This window comes from Diceros bicornis, chromosome 24, assembly GCF_020826845.1.
Source record: "Diceros bicornis minor isolate mBicDic1 chromosome 24, mDicBic1.mat.cur, whole genome shotgun sequence".
Taxonomy (NCBI): Eukaryota; Metazoa; Chordata; class Mammalia; order Perissodactyla; family Rhinocerotidae; genus Diceros; species Diceros bicornis.
In genome coordinates, this window is record NC_080763.1 from 14593860 (window position 1) to 14616407 (window position 22548).

Genomic DNA, 22548 nt, shown 5'->3' on the forward strand with positions numbered 1-22548 from the left:
CTTTACATATGAATAGTTCTGACTTATAACTTATACATATAAAACATTCTCTTGCTGCAAGATTGATGCAGAGCATTTTTTTTACAACACTGAATTCTTAATAGAATGGCAGGGCACTCTTGATTGATCAAAGGGGCCATACTTAAATCCTTTAAAAGGATTCCAGAAAGCAGAATGTAATATAAGTAATGGAGTAAACACTGAAGTCTGATCCTAGCCCTTTTATAGCTGTAGTACCTTTGAGAAGTTCACTTAACCTCTCTTAGTCTGTTTCCTCTGTAAAATGAGGGAGTTTAAATAAATCTGTTTCCCAAATTCTGAAACCTACCGCAGATTACTCGAGATGATTTTTGGTGGCACGTGAGATAATTTCAAGCAGTTTCCTGATAAAACATTAAAATAAACATTGAATCACATAGTTGAGAAAGTTATTCCTTTTTCAGTCTTTCTGATTATGTCGACAAAGTCTCAGTTTGGTATCAAGATATGTCTTTGATAGTTCTTTAACACTGGATAATTGTTTGGGGGTGGAGATAGGTGAAAAGCCTCCATTCCTCAAGAGTTTCTATAGAGGGGAAATCACTTCCATTCCTTAGAATGGAAAAGTACAGAAATACTATCTTGCTCTGTTTACCTCATTTCCCTTCCACTTGGACAGAAAGTAGTGTGTTATACAAGTGGTGAGTTCGGGAGGAGGAACCACGCGCGCGAGGCATAGCTCTAAGAAAGCTTCTCTCGTGGTGTGGCCCATTCTCAAAAGGCATGCTCCTTCTGCTCCACCGTGTCGTAGGCCTTCGTTGACAAACTGCTTAGCCTGGGTGAGAACTATTAGGAAACCCATGGGACCGTAAATCCAAACACGAAAACCACATTCTCTCATTCGTCCTTATTGGTAATCAAGCTGATATTTTGATTGCCGTTTTATTCCTCTCTCTGTTTCTCATTTGGTTTCAAACTCATAGGAGATGTAAGAGGAAAAGCAGTTATCACTCCTTAAAACCTCACTAAGAACCTCCTTTTTTAATAGAAATCTGGCTTGAGCTCAACACCCTTCATAAGCAAAGCTGTGTAGAATTTAATAATATGGTTGTGTTTTCAGTGAAGTTATATTTATAATTACCATCTATAAAATAAATTCATTTAAGTTTTAAAAAGTGAATTTTTAAAACATTACATAGTACCGATGGTACATGGGCATGGTAAAAATTACAAAAGTGATACATAAATGACTAAAGTTTAGAAAACACTGAATAAGATGATCTCTACGATCTGTTCCAGATTTAAATTCTGTTCAATGTGTATTCCAATAACATAAAAAAATGGTTATGTGATAAACCGGGTAAAAGAAGGGACCTTCTAACATAGCATGTACTATGTTATTTTCTTTCACTTTGAAATATATCATTATTGAGGAAGCTAAACTTTTATTCTATGGCAATTTGTTTATTTATAAATATCAATACCCTTTTCTTAATATTTTACTAGGCAGTTGAGTATTGATATCTTTTTGATAGCATGGTGGTGATGGTATTTTGTTTTATTTTGTTTGTTTTTCTTTCACTGAAAGCAGTCTAGTTCTGGGTGAGGTTTTTGAGCTAGAAATCTTGGAGGACAAGAACCATGTCATCACTGTCTGCTCTGCCCAGTACAGTGTTTGGCATACTAGTGTTTGATAAATATTTGAACAAGTGAATGAATGAATGAACAAAGAAGCAACAAAAATAAACTGAGTTCTTTGTCTTGAAGGTATAGGCCTAGTTTGCATTTCTTTCTGAAAGCTGTCGGTAGGGCTAGCTGTAAGGAAGTTGAGGCCTTGGGGCAATCAGACAGTAATATTTTCATGTAAGCGAAATTTGGAGCCAGTACTTGTGGAACATTTAGAATAACCTTGTTAGGAGAAATCACAAAAAGAAGGTAGCCCTACTAATTTTGCTTTTGTTTATGGTCGTATATGAGAGGCTAGGGTCTTCCTTTCTTTCCAAGCTCTTTATTTTTTATAAAAATAAGAACTACCTTTCTCTCTCTCATTCATGTACTACTTCTCTTATCATCTCCACATCAGGGAAAGCACCCCAATTTTCCTTGCCTTAGGGAGACTAATTTAAAATGCAGCTCACTCTTTCCCCAGACACTCTTAATTACAGTTTCTGTTCTGATGAAGTTACCCAACTCTTTTTTACTGGCACACTAGATGAACTGCAATACTGGTGGTAAATTTTTTTATTGCCGTTTATTCATGCAACAAATGTCATATTTCAAGGGGTTTGTTCTAAGAATCCTGAAATGAATTTTACATATCAGAGAGAGAGAATATTAACCAGACATTTTTAATTCTTAGTTATACCAACTGACGTTATAATAACCATGCTTTGAGTGATTACATTCCCAGATCATGTAATTTATTTTAAAACATTTTGCGTACATGCAGAAAAACAGAATTTGAGGACTCTGTTTCATTCTGGTGAATACATCTTAAATGTGTGCTAGGTTTATTCTCTACAAGTATATTCTTTCTTTAATGGTCCAGTGATTAACTCTGATTCTAATTCGTTATGCACAATGACAGCATCCTAACTGGAGTTATTTGGCATGTTCAGGTTTTAATATTTTCTGTTACTGAAAATTTAATTCTGTACATTTTATATTTGTGAAATCTCTCTGCCTGGTATCTTCGTGTTCTGTTTATTACTACGTGGTCTTTACTGTGTAAAGTAAACTCTAGGGATGCTTGGTATCACATTTTGGTTTATTCTTATTGTATTATAAAGTTGATAGGACAGCAGTAACATTAATGATAGCTAGAAGTTGGATTCTGAAACTAATCATCATCTATAAAAATTAGCATCTAATCTGTGTCCTAACTTTCAATTAGTATCCAGGTAAACAATCAACACAGATCTATTATTATCATAATTGAGAATATAATAGGTCTATTTTGGCCAAGAAAAAAAAGACTTTAAAATTATCTAATTTTTTTTGCTTCTAAAGATCTAGATTCTTGGCTTATAATTGTAATCTTTAGATATCTCTAGAGTCATTGTGCTCTGTCATGAAAGTAATGCAAGAGCCATTTGCTATAATGACAAGCTGGAAGTTTTGAGAACACTGTATTGTCTAGTTCAAAAACAACAACAATTACAAAAACAGAACTTTGCCTAGCTGTCTGTGTGCACTGGCAATATGGTTATTCTCTGATTAGATACTTTGACTGCTGGATACTATCCTTATCTGGGGTCTGAGGTGTTGATGTGGCAGCATATTATGATAGGAAAAAAAGGCCATGGATTTGAGAGGTAGACCAACCTGAATGTGAAATTCAGTTCTGTCTCTTTTGTGCTAGTACCTTGGGCAAGTTACTTAACTTCCTCTGTAAAGTAAAAATTATAATACTTCTTTAGAGTTGCTATGAGGATGAAAGCACCCAGAGTGAGTTCTTGTTAAATGGTAGTTGAATGAGGAATACAGTGTGGTATGTTGTTGATATTTTCTCAGGTGAAGTAAAGGACAAAAATGTTCAGGTGGTTGAGCTACCCATTGTAGACAGTCTTCATCCTCGTCCTCCATATTTACCTCTGGCTGTACCAGAAGACCTTGCAGATCGACTTGTACGAGTCCATGGTGATCCCGCAGTGTGGTGGGTTTCCCAGTTTGTCAAGTACTTGATCCGTCCACAACCTTGGTTGGAAAAGGAAATAGAAGAGGCCACCAAGAAGCTGGGCTTCAAACATCCAGTTATTGGGTAAGAATCTGATTTGTTCCTCATGAAATGATACGTAGTAGCAGGGATATATACCTTTACAATATGTTGTGAGCTTTACAATATATAGTTTAATTTTCATAATCTCACCCAAAAACAGAGGTTCCAGAGTTCACCTTAGGCCATAGGGAGATCATTCTTCCTTTGTTCGCTTAGAACAGCTGAGTCATCATACTTTGTCACCTTTATTCATTTATTCATCCAGCAAATGTATTAAATCCATGTTTCTGAAATTAACTGTCTCTCTTGGGGAAACCAGCAAAATTTTATTTTATTGGGAGTGTTTTTGGGTATTATACATGACTCCTGTCTTACCCTAACCAGGGCCATGAGATGAAACTGTTACATCTATAGCTTTTCTGTTGAACCTTATTCTTAGGCTTCTTTAATTGCCACTGGTGATTATTTCTCATTTTTGATGTTCTGGGTTTTTTTTCGGTCCTGGAAGCTACTTGGAGAATAAGAATATCATTTGTAATATAAGATAATGTTAAAATTATTATTTAAAATTATCTCTGGGCCCACTTGGGAGTTATGTACATATGTATTCAGGCTCATGCTTATGTTAAGGGAGATGTATCAGGAAATCCCAGGAGCAAGAAAAATCCAGTAGAGCATCTTTGCTCACAAGCATGAGTTCCTGTACACATACATAAAAAGTTAAGGAAAGGGGCTGACCCGGTGGCGCAAGCTGTTAAGTGCGCGCGCTCCGCTGCGGCGGCCCCGGGGTTCGCTGGTTCGGATCCCGGGCGCGCACCGACGCACTGCTTGGCAAGCCATGCTGTGGCGGCGTCCCATATAAAGTGGAGGAAGATGGGCACAGATGTTAGCCCAGGGCTGTCTTCCTCAGCAAAAAAAAAAAAGAGGAGGATTGGCGGATGTTAGCACAGGGCTGATCTCCTCACAAAAAAAAAAAAAAAAAAAAAAAAATGTTAAGGAAAGAAGAGTTTTCCGTCCCAATGCCAGATTTCACACGATGGAAATGTTCTTTGCCTAATGGAAAGAATATTGGACTGAGAGTTAAGTGACCAGGGTAATATTCCTGGCTTTTCCCTAATTCTGGGCCAAGTTTCTTAATAATAGAATCAGACTTTGATTTTCCCATCTGTAAAATAGGGAAGGTAATACCTGCCCTAAAAATGATAATGTGATCATATAAGTTTGGGAAAAGGATTTTAGTTCTTTGGAAAAAAATGCACTGTGAAACGTTATTACCTTTCAGAGAGACTGATGCTTAAATAATTCCTGAAAATAGACTTGTAGGCTAGACTATGGCATTCTATAGCTTATCCTGTTTGTAATACAGTCAGCTATTGATTAATATTAATATATGTGTTGATTCATTCACTTAGTTGCAGAACATTTATTGAATACCTGCTACTATGGAGGACAGGGATTAATTTTTTTTAAATGGCTCCTTCCAGCTCATTACAGTCTCTGGGAAGAGACTTATACAACTAATGTTATATAGATAGAATGTGATAAATACCCTGAGAAAAGCATTAAAAGTATTATGAGAGATCAGGGAAAGGGAAATGTACTTCCAGCTGGATCAGGAAAGGCTTCATAGCTGCAGTGTTTGAACAGAATCTTGAAAGATGGAGAAAGATACAGTTTAGTAGTTAAATTGCCAAAATACCTTCAACTTCATTATCTCATTGATCCTGTAACACATTCCTGTGAAGTGGGCAGAGATAACCATTTTACAGGTGAGGAAACTAAGAAAAGAAAATCTCTGCCTAAAGTTCTAGAGTTGATAAAGGCAAAAGCAGGACTTAAACCGTCTTAACTTTATTTGGATTTTCTGTACTTTTACATACTAGAAAGCTACCCTTATTAATTTTCTATAGACTATCCACCATATTGAGAATTAGCCAAATGTAGAAAATTGAAGTACCACAGACAATTAAGTTATTTGCACATTGAGGTAGTGTGCTATAATGGAGGAGAAGCGCACTAGGATTCAAGGATCTGGGGAGGTCCAGCGGCCGGCCTGGTGGCGCAAGTGGTTAAGTGCGCACGCTCCGCTGCGGTGGCCCGGGGTTCGCCAGTTCGGAACTCTGGGCGCACACCACTTGTCAAGCCATGCTGTGGCGGCATCCCATATAAAGTGGAGGAAGATGGGCATGGATGTTAGCCCAGGGCCAGTCTTCTTCAGCAAAAAGAGGAGGATTGGCAGATGTTAGCTCAGGGCCAATCTTCCTCACGAAAAAAAAAAAAAGGATCTGGGTGGGGGTCCCATCTAGCTTGCACCACTTGACAAGTTATGTGACTTTGGGCAACTTACTTGATCATTCTGGACCTTCATTAATTGCCACTCTTTCCTCATTTGTTTAAAAAAAAAAAAAAAACTAGGGTACGTGGTAGGTATCTAAGGTTTCTACGAGCACAATACCAAGCAATTAGATTTTTGTATTTACCCATCATTCATTCATTCATTTATTCATGTGTTTGGTGCAATTGGGAATAAATAAAATCAGATTCCTTGCCTCGAAAGAGCCTGATATCTAATAGTGAATATCAGGCTAGCACCCAAATAACTTTTACTTTTGTGAAGACTGGGTTAGAAATGTTTATGAGAGCAACCAGCCCCCCTTTGCCTTAATGTTGTCTTTTTGTTCACTCAAATGTCCTCAGAAGCATCAGTTTCCTTAACTGTCAGATGAAAGAGTTACATTAAATTAAATGACTTTCAATATCCTTCACAGGTCTAACATTCTCATTCTTCCATAGAGATTCCATTATGGTCCTCTCTCAAATTATTGCTTCAGGCCTAATTTCAGGAGTATTGAGAATTGCTGAGTAGTACTCTGCTGCTGTCTCAAATGCTTATCCTCTTCCTTTGATTTTTCCCTCTATTATTATAGCTCTCCTTTGTTTTTATTTTCACTTTCATATATCCCACCACACATCTTCCCTTCTGTCTTATCTTCATATGTATAGAACTTACTGACACCTATTCTAAATGTTAGAGCTAAAGAAAATACATGGTGAAATCAGAATATCAAATAGTGTTTCTTCTCATGAAACCTTTCAGTGGAATTGTTGTGTCTGTCCCACTTCATCTCTATAGAGCACAATGAACAATTCCAATTTCCCAGGAGAAGCAGTGATTAAGAAGGATGTGGGAATGAAAAGATGATAGAATAGGTGTTCATATGACAGTATTCACATCCAGACTATAGGCGGGAATGCCAAGGAAGGAAGAGGCATCAAGATGTCAGAGTAACTCCAGTGAAATCAAACCCTCACTCCAGATTCATAATAAAGGGCTGGCCTTTGGCTTGACCTAAGGCATGCCATATACTGTGACCTAAAGGGAAACAAATCTCCCTTTTTTCTTTTCCCACATATGACTAGTGGTTTAGTAATTTGGGGGGGGGGGGATGTGAGAAGGGCAAAGTTAAGGAGAGTTTTAATTTATGAAAACAAACTATGACTATTCTTATTTTTATTAAAATTATTTTGGAAGCACTAAAATGGGAGGAGAATGCTGTGGTAGTCAATGCCTTATTCAGTGCAGAACAATGTAAATCTGTGTCCCCAGTTTTATGATTTTGGAGCTTTTCTTAAATAGGACAGATGAGATCAGTATCTGCTTGTATTTGATAGAGTGAAAAACAGAGAAAGGAAATTCCTTATGCATACAACAAAATGGCAGGGATGGCTCCATGAACTTAAAATAGTAAGAACCCTTCAAAGGTTTTCCTGCCTTGATTGTGCTGTAGGAAGAATCCATGCAGGTCTGTGTTTTCCTCAAACAACTTTAAATTCTCTAAGCCGGCAGTTACAGTGACTATACTGGGTAAAATGAAGAAAAAGAAAACTTGGCATCAAAATGTTACAAACAATGTATTTAATGTTCTGTAATAACAACTGTGAATCTTAGTATCATTTGTTGTCAAAAATCTTAAAAGTTAAATCCAGTTCTTTCTGGAAGGCTGGTTGGTATTTTGCTGCCTGGTATGTAGTATAACTCTGGAATTTCCCATTTATTCCTGATGTGCCAATTACTTTCTCTATAAGAAAACATTCTTCAAAGGCTTTACTTATTTTCTAATTCCCCTTGTATTATGTTAACATGCAAATAATGTTTAGAATATATGTTTGAATTTTTTAAGTATTTTATTTTTTCTAATGGCAAAAATGAAAGAAAAATTGGTTTAAAATGTCCATGTTGCCACCATGAATAGGAGTGTAAAGTTGAATACCCTAAAAGCACCCAGGGGATCAGAACATTATCAGCAGAATCTGACTTACTCCCTCTGCCCCCCAGAGTCCATGTCAGACGCACAGACAAAGTGGGAACAGAAGCAGCCTTCCATCCCATTGAGGAATACATGGTGCACGTTGAAGAACATTTTCAGCTTCTTGCTCGCAGAATGCAAGTGGATAAAAAAAGAGTATATTTGGCCACAGATGACCCTTCTTTATTAAAGGAGGCAAAAACAAAGTAAGTTAGATGAACTAGTAATTCTGGAGTGGGACTGTCTCTTTTCAGTTGAAAGGAATCCTTAATTCCCATGACTTGTAATTCTTGTTATAATATTATTACTGATTATTGGGGTTTTTTAAATTCAAACAACTGTATACTTGTGTAATGGTTAATACAATCAAAGCATATTTGAAGTGCTGGCAAGGTGTAGATTTCATTCGGAAGCCTCTTCTCTTGGCTTATAGGTAGCCGCCATCTCACTGTGCATTCATACGACCTCTCTGTGTGCTTGGAGGAGAGAGAGAGCAAGCTTTCTGGTGTCTTGTCCTGTAAGAGCATTAATTCCATTATGAGGGCCCCACCCCCATGACCTTATTTAACCCCAGTTACCTCCCAATTACCTTCCTCCCAAAGGTCCCACCTCCAAAACCCATCACACTGGGGATTAGGGCTTAAGCATATGAATTCTGGAGGGATCCAAAATTCAGTCCATAACACTAACTAACTACACGGGACTGTTAGCAATAAAACACACCAGGTGCTTGCCCTTTTGCTCTCACTATCTTCGCTAACAGTTATGGGCAACTGAAAACATGTAAGATAGAAGTTTTCATCTTATAAAAATTTCTGGAATTTGGAAGTTATATTAAAGAAAGGTAAAGAATCAAAAAATGAGTTTTGTAAGTGGAGGAGTAAGGACTGCTAGTACGTAATGAGCAGTAACCATCATTTATTTAGCCTACCTATATTTCAGGCATTATGCTAGGTGCTGGGGATTCCGTTGTAAGCAAGATGCTCTGCTTTCTAAGAATTTCCAATCTAGTGGGGAAACAGAAAATTACTTACAGTATGAGTACTGCTACTATTGAGCTAACATAAGATGTTAGGAAAACACCTAAAGTGCTGATCCTAATTGAGAATTTAGCATAGAATCTGGATGAAACTAGAGTTGGCCTTTATTTACTATCAATAAATAAAAGATGTATTAAATATCTGTGAAAGTAGGGAATGAGGGAGAAGAAAACTGTAGTCTTAGCTCTGCTCGGATACCATTTACTCCAGAAATCATCCCTGAATCCTTGACTAAGTGTCCCCGCTCTGTGCATTCCTCCATCTTAGTGTTTAGCAGTTGCTTACTTCTGTCTCCTTCACTAGGTTATAAGCACTTTGGACACAGTACCTAGCTCTAGTAAGTGCCCGGTAAATATTGAATTATGTTTATTTCAATCCCATCAATTTGAAAACATTTTATTAAACTATTTGACTATTTAATTAATTAATTTATTTATTGGTCCCTTTTTATCACAAATGAGAATTGGGAGGAAAAACAAATTTAGAATGAGGACTATAATGCAGGTTTTTATCCAAATCATTGGATAATAATTTAAATCCTATTTCTACCTCCCAAGAATCCAAATTAACCTGATATAAATTGCTTTTTTTTAAGGCTCCCTCTATTGAGTATACACACACATACACACACATGTAAACAAAGGACCAAAAAATTCACCAGCCAAGTATAAGCCAAGTTATATACTTATAATTCTTATATAAGAGTTAGGGATTATAAATGAACATTTGGGCACAAAACACAATAAAAAAATTTCACAGATACTTTTCCAATTTGATATCCAGACCTATTAGAGAGAAACAAAGTAGAAATAGTTCACCATGCTCTTTCATTTTAAGATACCGGACTGAATTTGTAGCTTGGTTGAAAAAATATCAAAATATTAATTTCATCTACTCTTTTACTTGTTCCTGTTAGCAAAATAATTCACGCTCATTAGAAAATACAGAAGTTGGTAAGTATACAAGCAAGAAAAAAAATATTACCCATAATGCCATTACTCAGTGGCAACAACTGTTTAAATATTGACATATTCCATTCAGTAGTATATATGGGTATACATTTTAGTAGTTGATCATATTCTGTATAATTGGAACTCTTTTTTACTTAATACTGCAATAGATCCATTTTCCTAGGTCACTAAAAAAATTATTGTAAACGTCTTTTTTAATGACTACATATCCACTGTATGGATGTGCCATTGCTTACTTGACCATTCTCATAATATTGGACAGTTAGATTATTTCTAGTTTTTACTTTTATAAATAATGCTGCAGTGTGTGCCTAAAATTATCCACATTATTTTCTTAAGCTAGATTTCTGGACTTGAAAGTATTTTGATAAAAGGATGTGAATATTTTACAGCTTTGATCCATAGCACAGCATATTTTTGCATCAAGCAACACTCAAAATACAGTTGGCAGTAGTATCTACTTGGATTACAGAAATAGTCAAAATTGATTTCCTTTTTTGTGGTCAGCAGCTAGTAACTCCTCTCCCCATAGAAATCCAGGCAGCAGTTTTCTCCACATTCTGTTACAAATGTAGTAGTAGCATTTTATAAGTATTTTTTTCCTGTTTGGAAATCCTTTAATTTTCATTTTCTGAGTCATTTCGAAGATTTTTCTCAGGAATTTAAATACTGTTTTTCTCCTTCATTATTTTCCTTAAATGTTTTTTCACAATGTATTAACTATGCTTTAGACCTCTCAAGATTAGCTTTGATACCTAAGCAAATTATAAAACCTCTGCCATTGTTTTAGAAGACCAAATGCATGAATTAATCTCTCATCAAGATGTATAGTATCCAAGGTGATTATAAGACTTTTCTGCTTCAAGAGGGTGAAGAGATGAAGAATTAAATGTAAATAATGCGTAGGATTCACGCAGTCAGAGGAGAATCCATTTTCTGGGTAGCTTATCCTTGGGAAAACGGGTCAAATTAGCTTTGTATATGTGGCTTCTGTGTGAAGATGAGCAGCTAATGCTTTGCTGCTTAGTATTACACCTCAGGTTTCTCTAGGTGAAGATTGAGTTCATCCACCGAGATTTTAGTGCCAGCATCCCAGTGACTATGGCAGCCATTGCTAATGTGGATATATCTCTCGCAGGTAATTCATTGTGAAAGTGTTTAAATCACAGAATATTTGGCAGTCAAAGAAATAAGAACTGTTAAAGTTGTCTATCCAATATTGTATTCTAAGATTGTGGAGATTGGGGATAGGGGTGAAACAGGAGAAAAAACGAGCCTTTAAAAATCTCCCAGGTTAAATATTTATCAAAATGCTACATAGCATTTGCTCTTTATCAGAAATGCTGGATGAGCTCTTCCTAAAATTAGGTTCATTTAAATGAGTAGAGGCAAGAAAAATTTGTTTAAAAGTTTTTGTAAAGTATTTGGTTGCCCTGTGAAATGAAGAATCAGCAACAAAGAGTGGTAAATTTCTTCACTATTTTATTGAACTACAATATGCTAGATACAGTACAGGGCACTAGGAATACAAAGAGAATTAAAAGATAATATGTGGCTTCTTATCTCAGGGAGTCTCTAAGTGGTAGGCACCATACATGTAACAACTGATTGCAGTGTGGTTAGATGAGTGTCCTGAAGGAGTGTGTACCAGGCACAGGGAAATCATCAGGAACAGTGTCTCCTTCCCTCTGGAGAAGGACTGCAGAAAAGAAAATTTGATATTAGTTTGTAACTTCAGGTTAGTCCTTTGTGGATGATAACAAAATAAACTTTTTATAAAAGGTAGAAGAAGAAAAAAATACATTTTTATCATTGCCAATCTCTGCAACCTCACAGTGGAAGAATTCTTCTGCTGACATACTTGTGGGCAAAAGACAGGGAAAGAAGCATGTTTGTGCAGAAAGTTCCATGCTCATTATTGGAGGTACAAAATCTCCGTCTCCCATTATTCACTTTGCTTTTTCCACTCTCAGTATGCTTTTTCCACTCTCAGTATCCTTCATCAAGTGTCTTTTGCTGATAAGACCTGAGAAACTTAGGTGCCCTTTTGGTTTGATTCTGGGGAGGGGCCTTTAAGTTAGGAAGGGCATTAACGTTAGTGTCACTTCTCAGTAAAAGAATTGCTCTTTTCTTTGTTTCACTGAGCATCCAAACCATGCTGACCGAGTTAGTCCTTATTCAAGGATAAAACCTATACTGATGTCTTTTAACAATTCCCCCTCTCCTCCAGCTTCCACCCTTTTCGTATTTATTTGTTGCTGTTTCTGCCCCCGCCTGGGTATGCAGCTTCATAGGAATCACATGAAAAGTCTTTTTGGTTTTCTTTTTAGGACAAATGTGACATTTCCTTCATCTCCCTGATTCAGAGCGGAGGAGGGCAAAATGTCAAAAATAATGAGGCCAAATGGATCAGAACACTGAATACCAGTCTGAAACAGTGCTCAGAGACTTTACCTTCACACTCGTCATTAGAGGCAATGAGAGAAAGCTCTTGGGTGGCTGTGAAATGAAGAGAAATCTGAAGCAGCTATTCGAGGATTAGGAAAAAGTCCCAGACATAGGTGGCACTCACTTGTTCATGTATTTATTTACACAGTGTGGAGTGCTGGATGCTTGATGTAAAGAAAAATAAGGTAGAGTCTCAACCTTTGGGGAATACTGTGTGGGAGACAGACATGTAAACTGACTTCTCATGTTTCAGGGCTTATAAGTAGGAACTATTATTCTTTCAACAAATATTTATTGATCTTCTGTTATATTCCAGATTCTCTTCTAGGTACTGAGAATAATGCAGTGAACAAAACAGAGGAAGTGCCTCTATAGCACTTACATTCCAGTTAGGGATGATGGAGGTGAGGAATGGATGCAGGCAGTAAATAAACAGTAAATATATGTTAGGTCAAATGATAATAAGAGCCATGGAGAAAAATTAAGCAGGTAAAAGGGATAGGGATTGGGGGCCAGCCCCGTGGCTTAGCAGTTAAGCGCATGCGCTCTGCTACTGGCAGCCCCGGTTGGGATCCCGGGTGCGCACCAACACACCGCTTGTCTGGCCATGCTGAGGCGGCGTCCCACATACAGCAACTAGAGAAGGATGTGCAACTATGGCATACAACTATCTACTGGGGCTTTGGGGAGAAAAGTGGAAAAAAAAGGAGGAGGATTGGCAATAGATGTTAGCTCAGGGCCGGTCTTCCTCAGCAAAAAAAGATGAGGATTGGCATGGATATTAGCTCAGGGCTGATCTTTCTCACAAAAAAAATAAAAGGGATAGGGATTGCCAAACTCCTCACCAATAAGGCAACATTTGACCAGAGACCTAAAGGAAATAAGGAGTAAAACTAGATGGATGTCTAGGGGAAGAATGTTTAACAATCACAGCTAATATTTATTGAGAACTTACGACATGTCAAGTACTCTTCTACACACTTTACGTTGCATAATATATTTAATTCTTAGGAAATTACATAAAGTACTTACAATTATTATCCCCTTTCCACGTAACTTCCCAAAGCTCACAACTTAACTCCAAAGATCTACCTCATGTACTAAGAAAATGTATTCACTCTATACTGGAGTATAATTAAACCTCTAATTCAGAGTAGAGTCATTTGAACATATGGTAGAATTTTTAAAGACATCCTTTTGTTTTAATATTTTTAGACACGTATTCTGTCTCAAGACTACCAAAATGTTAGTTGGTGGACATCTACAAAGAATTTACTTGCATAAATTTATTAGAATGGTTTTCCATTATTGTTATTGATTAAGATGGTGCTTCAAGGATGGGGAGACAAGTCTGAATTATCACAAATTCTAAATTAAAAATTTAAATGAAGTTTAATCATGATATTTATTTTCTGAAGGAAAAGCTCATTGACCAAATACAAAAGCAGCTTGAAAAACCTCTTAGAGGTCACTCATTATGAAGAAAATAAGGAGCCTTCTGTTTTCAACTTTTTCATGAATTGAGAAGGGACGTTTTGACGTATGTATGTGTACTTTATGTGACATGCCAATAGGCACTCCAGAATGGTTTCTGCTCCACTGATGGATTCCAAGATGCTTTGTTGATTACTCTATTGAATGCCATAATTAAAACTCTCCTTACTGTTAGAAAGAGGAATTCTTGGGCCAGCCCCAGTGGCCTAGTGGTTAAGTTTGGCATACTCCACTTTGGCAGCCTGGGTTCTGTTACTGAGCACAGACCAACACCACTTGTCTATCAGTGGCCATGCCGTGGCAGCAGCTCACATGCAGAAACAGGAAGATTGGCAACAAATGTTAGCTTTAGGTGAATCTTCCTCAGCAAAAAAAAAAAAAGAGAGAGAGAAGAACTCTTGATCAAAGGAGCAGGTCTACCTTTTGCTGATGGGATACCGCCTACTAATAGACTGCTGTGATTTTAGTGACTGTGTAAATTTCTTTCTTTTTTTAGGTACCCCAGTTATGAATTTATTAGTGATAACTCTATCTCTTGGTCAGCTGGACTACACAACCGATATACAGAAAATTCACTTCGGGGTGTGATTCTGGATATACACTTTCTTTCTCAGGCAGACTTCCTAGTGTGTACTTTTTCATCCCAGGTAAGTGGTAGTAGGGCATTTTTAAATGGTCGATACTTTTTCGTCACATTGGGATCAGAAAGTTCGTGTTTTTTTTTAATGTTAGTTATTGTCTCAGGTGCAATTTTCCTAATATTTAGGAATGATCCCTTTTGTGAAAGAAGGATGAGATTCTGAAAAAAATGGCTATTTGAGTGCATTGAATATTTAGTTGTTTGCAAGCAATGGTTAAATACTTCTCCACTGAAGCCAGCTATTGGAGTTGTTTAAAGCACTTGGCTTGTTCATGGCATTTAACAGAAACGGCAAGTAATTAAGCTTATTTAATATTTTCTGATTTTTCATACTGTCAGTATGTAACTAGAATCCATCCATTTCTACACATTGATGCACTGATACTGAGAGGCTTAAATGCCCAGCATTTTGCCTCACTTGATTGCTTTATAGAAAATAAGAAAGAGTAAATGTAATTCCTGTTCAAGTCCTATTACATTTCTACCAAGCAAAAAATTGTACGTTAAATTTAAGCAATACCATATTATAATCATTCTTTGAATTTAATTGTTGCAGATAATTATATATTAATTGGTTTGGTGTATGTGTTTTTATGAATGGTCCAATCAGCCTTATAAGCCCAGTGGAATATCAGCATAGCAGTATTTACTGTGGATTTTATTCTGCTCTCCCGTTTATGTGCATATTATTGGTTAGTTCTTTCAACAAGCTGTTAATGACTATTTGTGCTCAGAATTATACTAGGTGCAGAGGGGATTTCAAAGGAGATTGAAGATATGGATCTTACCCTAGTCCAGAATCTAATGAGCAAAATACTCACATGAAAAACTAGATAATAATTACCAAGAAATATAAGTCATGTAAGATAAATGAATGCCTAAAACCTTAGAAGAAGTGGAGAAAAGAAAATATGAAAAGGAAAGCCACATCGTTTTTATGGGAATATACTGCAGAGAGTGTAAAGAAATGGACAGTTTTTTATTATGTGACAATGCACATTGTCACAATGGGATGGTGATATGATTGTTGGAAAGATACCTACTCCAGCAAAAGCTACGTAAGTTCCTTCAACATGGAATAAGAGTACACCTCACTATCCAGAGACAGCTATACAGAACAGGAGTCACATAGCAGCAAACCTAGTCACAAGGAAAAACTTCCTTGGCCTTCAGGTTCCCATGAAGACCTCCACTGCTGATGTTTCTCCCTAGTTGGGGTGAAGATTCTGTCTTTGAGAAGCTCTCTTTTCCATTCTTATGGGGGGTGCTGGGAGGAGTTATAATTACTTGGTTCCTCTCAACTGTTTTTGAGAATCTGGCTATGTGCCTATGTGATCAACAGGTGCAGATATCTAGTAACAACCTCCACACATTTTTGAATGCTTACTGTTAGAATGAGTGAATCAAGAGTCACTTTCCCAGATGTACCACCTCCTCCATAGGCCTAAATTTTAGGCCTGCCTAAAGTCTGTTCCTCTAGTCCAAGATTTCTCAGCCTAGTACTATTGGCATTTTGGGCCAGATAACTTGTTGTGAGACGCTGTCCTGTGCATTGTAGGATGTTTAGCAGCATCCTGGCCCATAGCACCCCCACCTTAAGTTGTGACAACCAAAAATGTCTCCAGACGTTGGCAAATGTCCCATGGGCGGGGAGGGAGAGGGCAAAATCGCCCTTGTTGAGAAACGCTACTCTAGTTTTAAAGCTCTAAAATTAAATAAATGATATACATGTCTAAACATTTACCAACCTTGCATGTAGGTAGGCGCTAAGATTACAGGGATGTGCTCTATGCTTTGCTTTTCCTTCTTCAGCCCTCTTTAATAATATCATTAGGCTCATTCTGGAAAGAAAATGCTTTTTTTCCCCCTTTTCAAGGGTGTGCTGTTCAAGTTTTGATCCTCATAACTCTAATTTTGACCCAGAAATCAGGACCTCTGTCATTTCATGATAGCGGAAATCTGTCCAGGCTTGAGGAGCATGTTGTTCATACTACTGTGTTCTATGTTATGCATAATATTAGCCTCAGTGTGTTCGCCAGACCTGGGGTCCAGAGAGGCGGTTCATATGAAGAAAGGGTGGTGCTGAGAGGACTTTTTGTATCCAAATGAATGAGATTCGTGCTTATATGTTATATTGTTCCTAAAAGTTCTTGGCAAATCAGACAAAGTTTATCCGAAATAACTTCCGTTCATTTGAACCAAAGCAAAACTCAAACAATATTTTCAATTTCAAAATAGACTTGAATACCTCAAAACATTTTATGTTAGGGTTCAGAATAAAAGTTTAACAGTAACAATACCTTACATTTATATAGTGAGTAGCAGTTTGCTAAATGTGATCATCTCCGTTATCACGTATGTTTCTTGATGACTAACAGCTGTAGCATTTGAGATTGTGGAATAATTCCACGTTCTGTGATAAATCTTTGGGCTCACTTGTACCCTAATATTTTTTGCAAATATTTTTAGTAAAGAGGTATTTAGTACAGTTTAATATTTTTGCAGTGTGAATAAAATTGGTTGCTGGATTGTAGAGGTTCCCTTGCCATAACCCAAAGTCGGAATTGTTTGAAAAATGCCCCAGAAATATCTCATTGTTAATGGAATGTGAAAAAAAAGTCACTGATAGCATCAAAAAAAATGCCAAGCCATTGACTTCACTAGGCAGAGAATAAGAATGTGGTAACATGGACTCTGGAGTCAGAATATCTGGATTTAAATCCAACTTTGACCCCTTAGTGGCACAAATTACTTAGCCTATCACTGACTTTTTCCTGCCTGTAAAAACAGTGATAATAATACCTACTGCATAGAGTTTTCATGAGGATTAAAGAGTTACTATATGTAAAGCACTGAGAATAGTACTTAGCAATGTGTTAAATACAATGTTAGCTGCTATTACTATTTATACAGGAATAGATATAAGAATATCTTGGCCTGTTAGAGAGATTATACAGTATTTATTTTAGCAGCTGTTTTTTACATGGCCCCATTTCCAATATATGCTCTCATGTTTTGGAAGGAGTATGAAACCTGCTATTGAAGGACTTCAGCCTCTGCTTGCAGAGTCTTTAGAGTGAGCATCTACAACCACTTCTGTAAATGAGACTCCAGAGTAATAAAAACTGGTTCCAAAACTTGATAAGCAGTATTTTCAAAAAAATCTTTGATATTTTGCCCATACAACTCAACTGTCAATAGCTGTTATTTCTCCAACTATCATTTCTTTGCTTCAGATTTAAGATGGTTTCTTAAATAAGAAAATAAATGACAAAGTAGATGCTTTGGGCATAGGCAATTTCCAGTAACACAGAATAAGAGTAGAGTATTTGGTTGAATAGTTTGGAATGTGATTGCATAGCTGTCAAAATTTACTTAATGCTCTTGGAAAATGTTAATATTGCTTCTAATTTTCAGATTAAATCCTGAGGATTATTCTCTTCAATTTATGAGGCTTTTAGGACAAATTTGGCTTTGAGAAACAGCTCTAATGAAGGGATTCAGAAAACTAAGAGCAACAATAGTAACAAAATTAGAGAGTAGAATCATTATTGGCTTTTAAAAACTTTTCATTTAAGAAGAGATAATTCTCATTTACGGATATGAAACAAAGAAAGAACAGAAGCCCTGAGACTGAGGGGAATGGACCCAAAACCTTATGAGGAATCCTGATTAAGGTGCCATGACATTCGTGTCTGCAGTTTCTCAAACATCAATCAAGCCTTGCATTTTTCCTTCTAGGATGGCATCTCATTCTTCCAGAATTGTCTACAATAGCTCATGGTTAACAGATAAACTCTTTCTCACTATTGTCGTATAGTATAAAAGTCCTCAAAGGATAGTATACAGGAGAGAGAAAGTTCACATGACTAAAATTTCAGGATCGTCAAAGCATAATGAAGAAGACAGTCAACTTTCGTCCCTTTCTAAACATCTCTTAGAATATGAGATTATCATCAAGGAAAGTTTGAGAGCTGGTTGTCCATGTTTTATTCTGGGCTGAGATTTGGTTCTCAATGTTTTATTCTTTTGTCACCTTTCTGGATGTAAGGCTTTTAGTCTTCTCTCATTTTCTAGCATGCGTGGGCATATACAGGAAAGTCTGCAGATTAATTTCCCAAAAGTCAACATATAAACAAGTTTACTTGCATTTGCTACAGCAAATACTATTACTTATCACTCACACTTTGGGAATGAAGAGCTTTTATTTCTGAAAATTTACCTTATATGGTGATGTTCTCTTTCAATAAGCTAAATAAAATAGAGTTGAGGTGATATGCTGGCACAGAGAAAATGACTGTGCTGAGTGTTACTGGTTACTCTCTTTAAGAACTGTTATCCTTGTCCAGTGCGGGTGATGACTGCGTGGAACCTAAGCTTTCCCCACGACCAGGGTAATCAACATTGTTTAAGGAGCAGTCAACATTGTTCAGTAGTTTCAACCATTAAAATCACCATAGGACAAAATTACTTTTTTCCTCCCGTGATACTTCCCTTTGTGGCACTTATACAGCATTCTCGTGGCACTCTCTCTTATCTAATTCCAAATCCATACACAACACACCTGGCCTCATTACACTTTGAATCAGATTTTGGAAAGCCCAGAGGGAAAAACCAGGTGCTACATTCATTTTATTCCAGACAGATGGCTCTGGATAGGAGTTTCCATTGAGGTATGGCTCATGAAACAACAGTGAATACTGTTCTCTCATTGAATAGCAAAACAAAGTAGTTTACAGAAGAGTACACAGATCTCCCAGCATCACCTACTGAGACAAGAACTCACTTCTACTTCTCACGCTAAGAGATCCTCCTGGCCCTGTCTATTTTGACAAAAAAACAAGATCCCATCTGCTCTGAGAAAGGTTTGGAGGCTCATGCAAACTCAGCTGGTTGCTCCTCAGGGATAAAATTCAGACTAATTGACCTTCTTCAACCCTTTTTAATTGTTGGTTAGTTTTTTTTGATACAGTCATATCTGTGTTTTATCCTTTGCCAGGAGGTTTGCTCTTACCCATTATCATGTGCTTAGTGGTGTTCTAAAAATAATATGGTGCCATGTCAGCACAGAATGAAATAAAACGTACTACATGTGGCCAGCCACAGCTTCACAAACTGTAGACCCCTCTCAGTCATGCTGTCAAGTAGTATCAAACCTGAGTACTGACATCAACTGAAAGCTTTCATTTACCTGCCATGTGATTTGATTTGTAAAGCCCAGAGAAGAAGCCTAGGGTGATTAAATGCCAACATCGACACTATAGTAATCTTTCTAGCCCTCTTCAGTAAATTGCCCCATGGTTAATATAGAGAAAAATTTTTAGTTACTCAGAATGTTATATATGAATCTTATGCGTTAAATATCATCCATAGACTTGCATCTCCACTGCTGGACTGGTATTATGCAGGGAACAGTATTAATTGAACAGATACTTATTGAGTGCCTGCTTTGTGGCAGGCACTGTTCTAGGTACTTATCCTAAGGCAGTTTAGTGTATGGTTGAGAGCCAGAAAGAGTTCTAATTGTAGCTCTGCCATTCACTAGCTCCTTTTCTCATTCTTTTATTTTTCGGAAATTTACTTAATCTTTCTGTGACTTAGTTTCTTCAACTATAAAATATGAATAATAATAGTAACCACCTCATAGAGTTGTTGTTAGAGTTAAATGAGTTGAGAGAAATGGAGTGTGTGTGCAAGCGCACTGTTAGAACATTGCCTGGACCACAATCAGTGTTCATTAAGATCAGCTGCTATCATTATCACCATTATTATGAGAAGGATAAAGGGCCCTTATATTGGCCCACCTTAGTGTCTGTAATTTCTACCATTCATCATTTCTTTGGCTTAAGAAAATACATCACCTGCAACTATTGATACCAAAACATGAACTGATTATTAGGATTATCCCCCCAAAAGAAAGCAGGTGCAGGGCCGGCCCCGTGGCTTGGTGGTTAAGTGCGCGCGCTCCGATGCTGGTGGCCCGGGTTCGGATCCCGGGCGCGCACCGAGGCACCACTTCTCCGTCCATCCTGAGGCCGAGTCCCACATACAGCAACTAGAAGGATGTGCAGCTATGACATACAACTATCTACTGGGGCTTTGGGGGGAAAAAATAAATAAATAAAATCTTTAAAAAAAAAAAAAAAAAGAAAGAAAGCAGGTGCCTAAGAGTATGGGACTGAGGGCAATGTTGTTTTTACGAGAGTGAAACATTTAATAGTAAAGAGGAGAAAACACATCAGGGTTCGTTGCCACAGTGGGCATTGTGGTCATCCCAAGGGCAATACAAGGTTTTGCATTTCTGGCTAAGGATAATTGCAGAGTGGGTGAAGGGGCCCTGAAAAGAAGACTCTCGGCTTTGCCTAAGGTTGGACTTGGCCTTATGTTATGTCTTTCTGGTGTTACAGCGTGAACATGGAGAAGAGGATCTACAAGAGAAAACATGTTTAGCAATTAACAAGTGTACTCAGACTGCCTGGGTTCAAAATCTGAATCTACCACTTGATAATGGTGTAACCTTGGGCAAACTCCTTAACTGACCTTTGACTTCAGTAAGATGAGCATGATAGAATTTATGGGGCTAGAATTTATGGGGCTACTGAGAGGATTAAATTAGATAATACCTAAAAACAATGTCAGACAGCAAAAACTCAGTAAATATTAGCCTCTATTATTGTTATTGTACTTTTCTATTATTGTTATTGTACTTTGCTATTATTGGAGCTGCTTTGTTTTAATTGTTTAGTTTCTTTGTTTTCAGAGTCTACTTGATTTTACTTGCCCTGTTTGGGCGTTTGGCTGGATTTGAAGTTCGTTCAAGTTCCAAATCTCTTTGGGCCTAGTTTTGTTAGAGTTTCAGTGTTCTACCAGTGATCTCAATTGTGTCGTGACATTCCCAATTTGAAATTAGTTTTTTTACCAAGTGGCAAACTTGAAAGCAGAGTCATTGTCTTGGTTCTATGTCTAGTTGAAATTTTAGCACTAGAATTCGGGCAGATCACTTAATCTTCTTGTATTTCAGTCCCTATTGCAAAATTAAAAATACTGTTTAGACTTAGTTTCATTTGCAAATTACATATAGCATTTGAAAAACACTCCTCAAGTTCCTGAAATTCAGATTTTTTAAGAAGTTAAGGCGATGATTACCCTAATCAGATTCCATTTGCTCATAACAGTTGAGAATGAGCATCTCCATTCGGTTTTTGATCTCGTGAATGCTGGAGTTTTAAAGAACTACTGCATAATCCTAAAGTGGTCCACTGAGCAGATTAACAATTCCTATTAGTAGTATCATTTTAAATAAATGCAAAAAGTATTGGTACAGGGACAATAAAACTTCATTAACTGAGTTAATCAGTTAAGATTTAGGAATATTTGACCTGAGTTGAGTTCTCTGTTCACAATGTATAATAGAAGAATTTTCTAAGCACAATGATAGTGTTCTCTCTTCTGTCTTCTCCTGTTCTTAGAAAAATTTCTGAAACCCATTTACTCTATAATGAATATATTTATTAACTGCTTAAAATGTTATACCTCCGTGAAGATAGTTTAGTCTAACTTGATCACCAAGCCTTAAACTCAAGGAATGAAGCTCAGATTGTGGAATTTCAGCTGCCATCCAATGGGCATGGTAGGTATTCTTTGAACAGAGGAATCATTTAAGTAGCCTTAAATGTATCAGGTAGATGCATCTTGCCCAAAGGCTAGTCCATCTTATTTCATTCCTAGAATACTACTATCTACGCAACAGACTTAAAACTCTTTGGAACAGAAATGGCAGATATGTTTTAGCCCATTTGCCAATGCTAGTTGATTGTCAGTAATTACATGAGTCTCTGTTGAGAAGAGTTCTGAGACCAAGTCCAAATTAGGTGAAAAGAGTATGCAATTGATTAGCACTGAATGAAGGAAAGGGAGCAGCGGCATTTGTGTAAAGTATTTATAATCCTAA

At 37.1% G+C, this 22548-nt stretch overlaps 1 protein-coding gene across 9 annotated transcripts in view; it reads left to right on the forward strand.

The window, feature by feature from the left end:
• Positions 1-22548, forward strand: part of FUT8 (fucosyltransferase 8) — a 298401-nt gene that overhangs the window by 274218 nt on the left and 1635 nt on the right. For 7 of the 9 annotated variants that reach the window (XM_058567138.1, XM_058567140.1, XM_058567142.1 and 4 more), the window contains 3 exons: positions 3493-3739; positions 8034-8210; positions 14454-14604. In XM_058567138.1, the coding sequence (XP_058423121.1) occupies positions 3493-3739; positions 8034-8210; positions 14454-14604 (575 nt within the window). The remainder of the gene's footprint in view (positions 1-3492; positions 3740-8033; positions 8211-14453; positions 14605-22548) is intronic. The other 2 variants (XM_058567146.1, XM_058567145.1) reach the window with 2 other exon arrangements.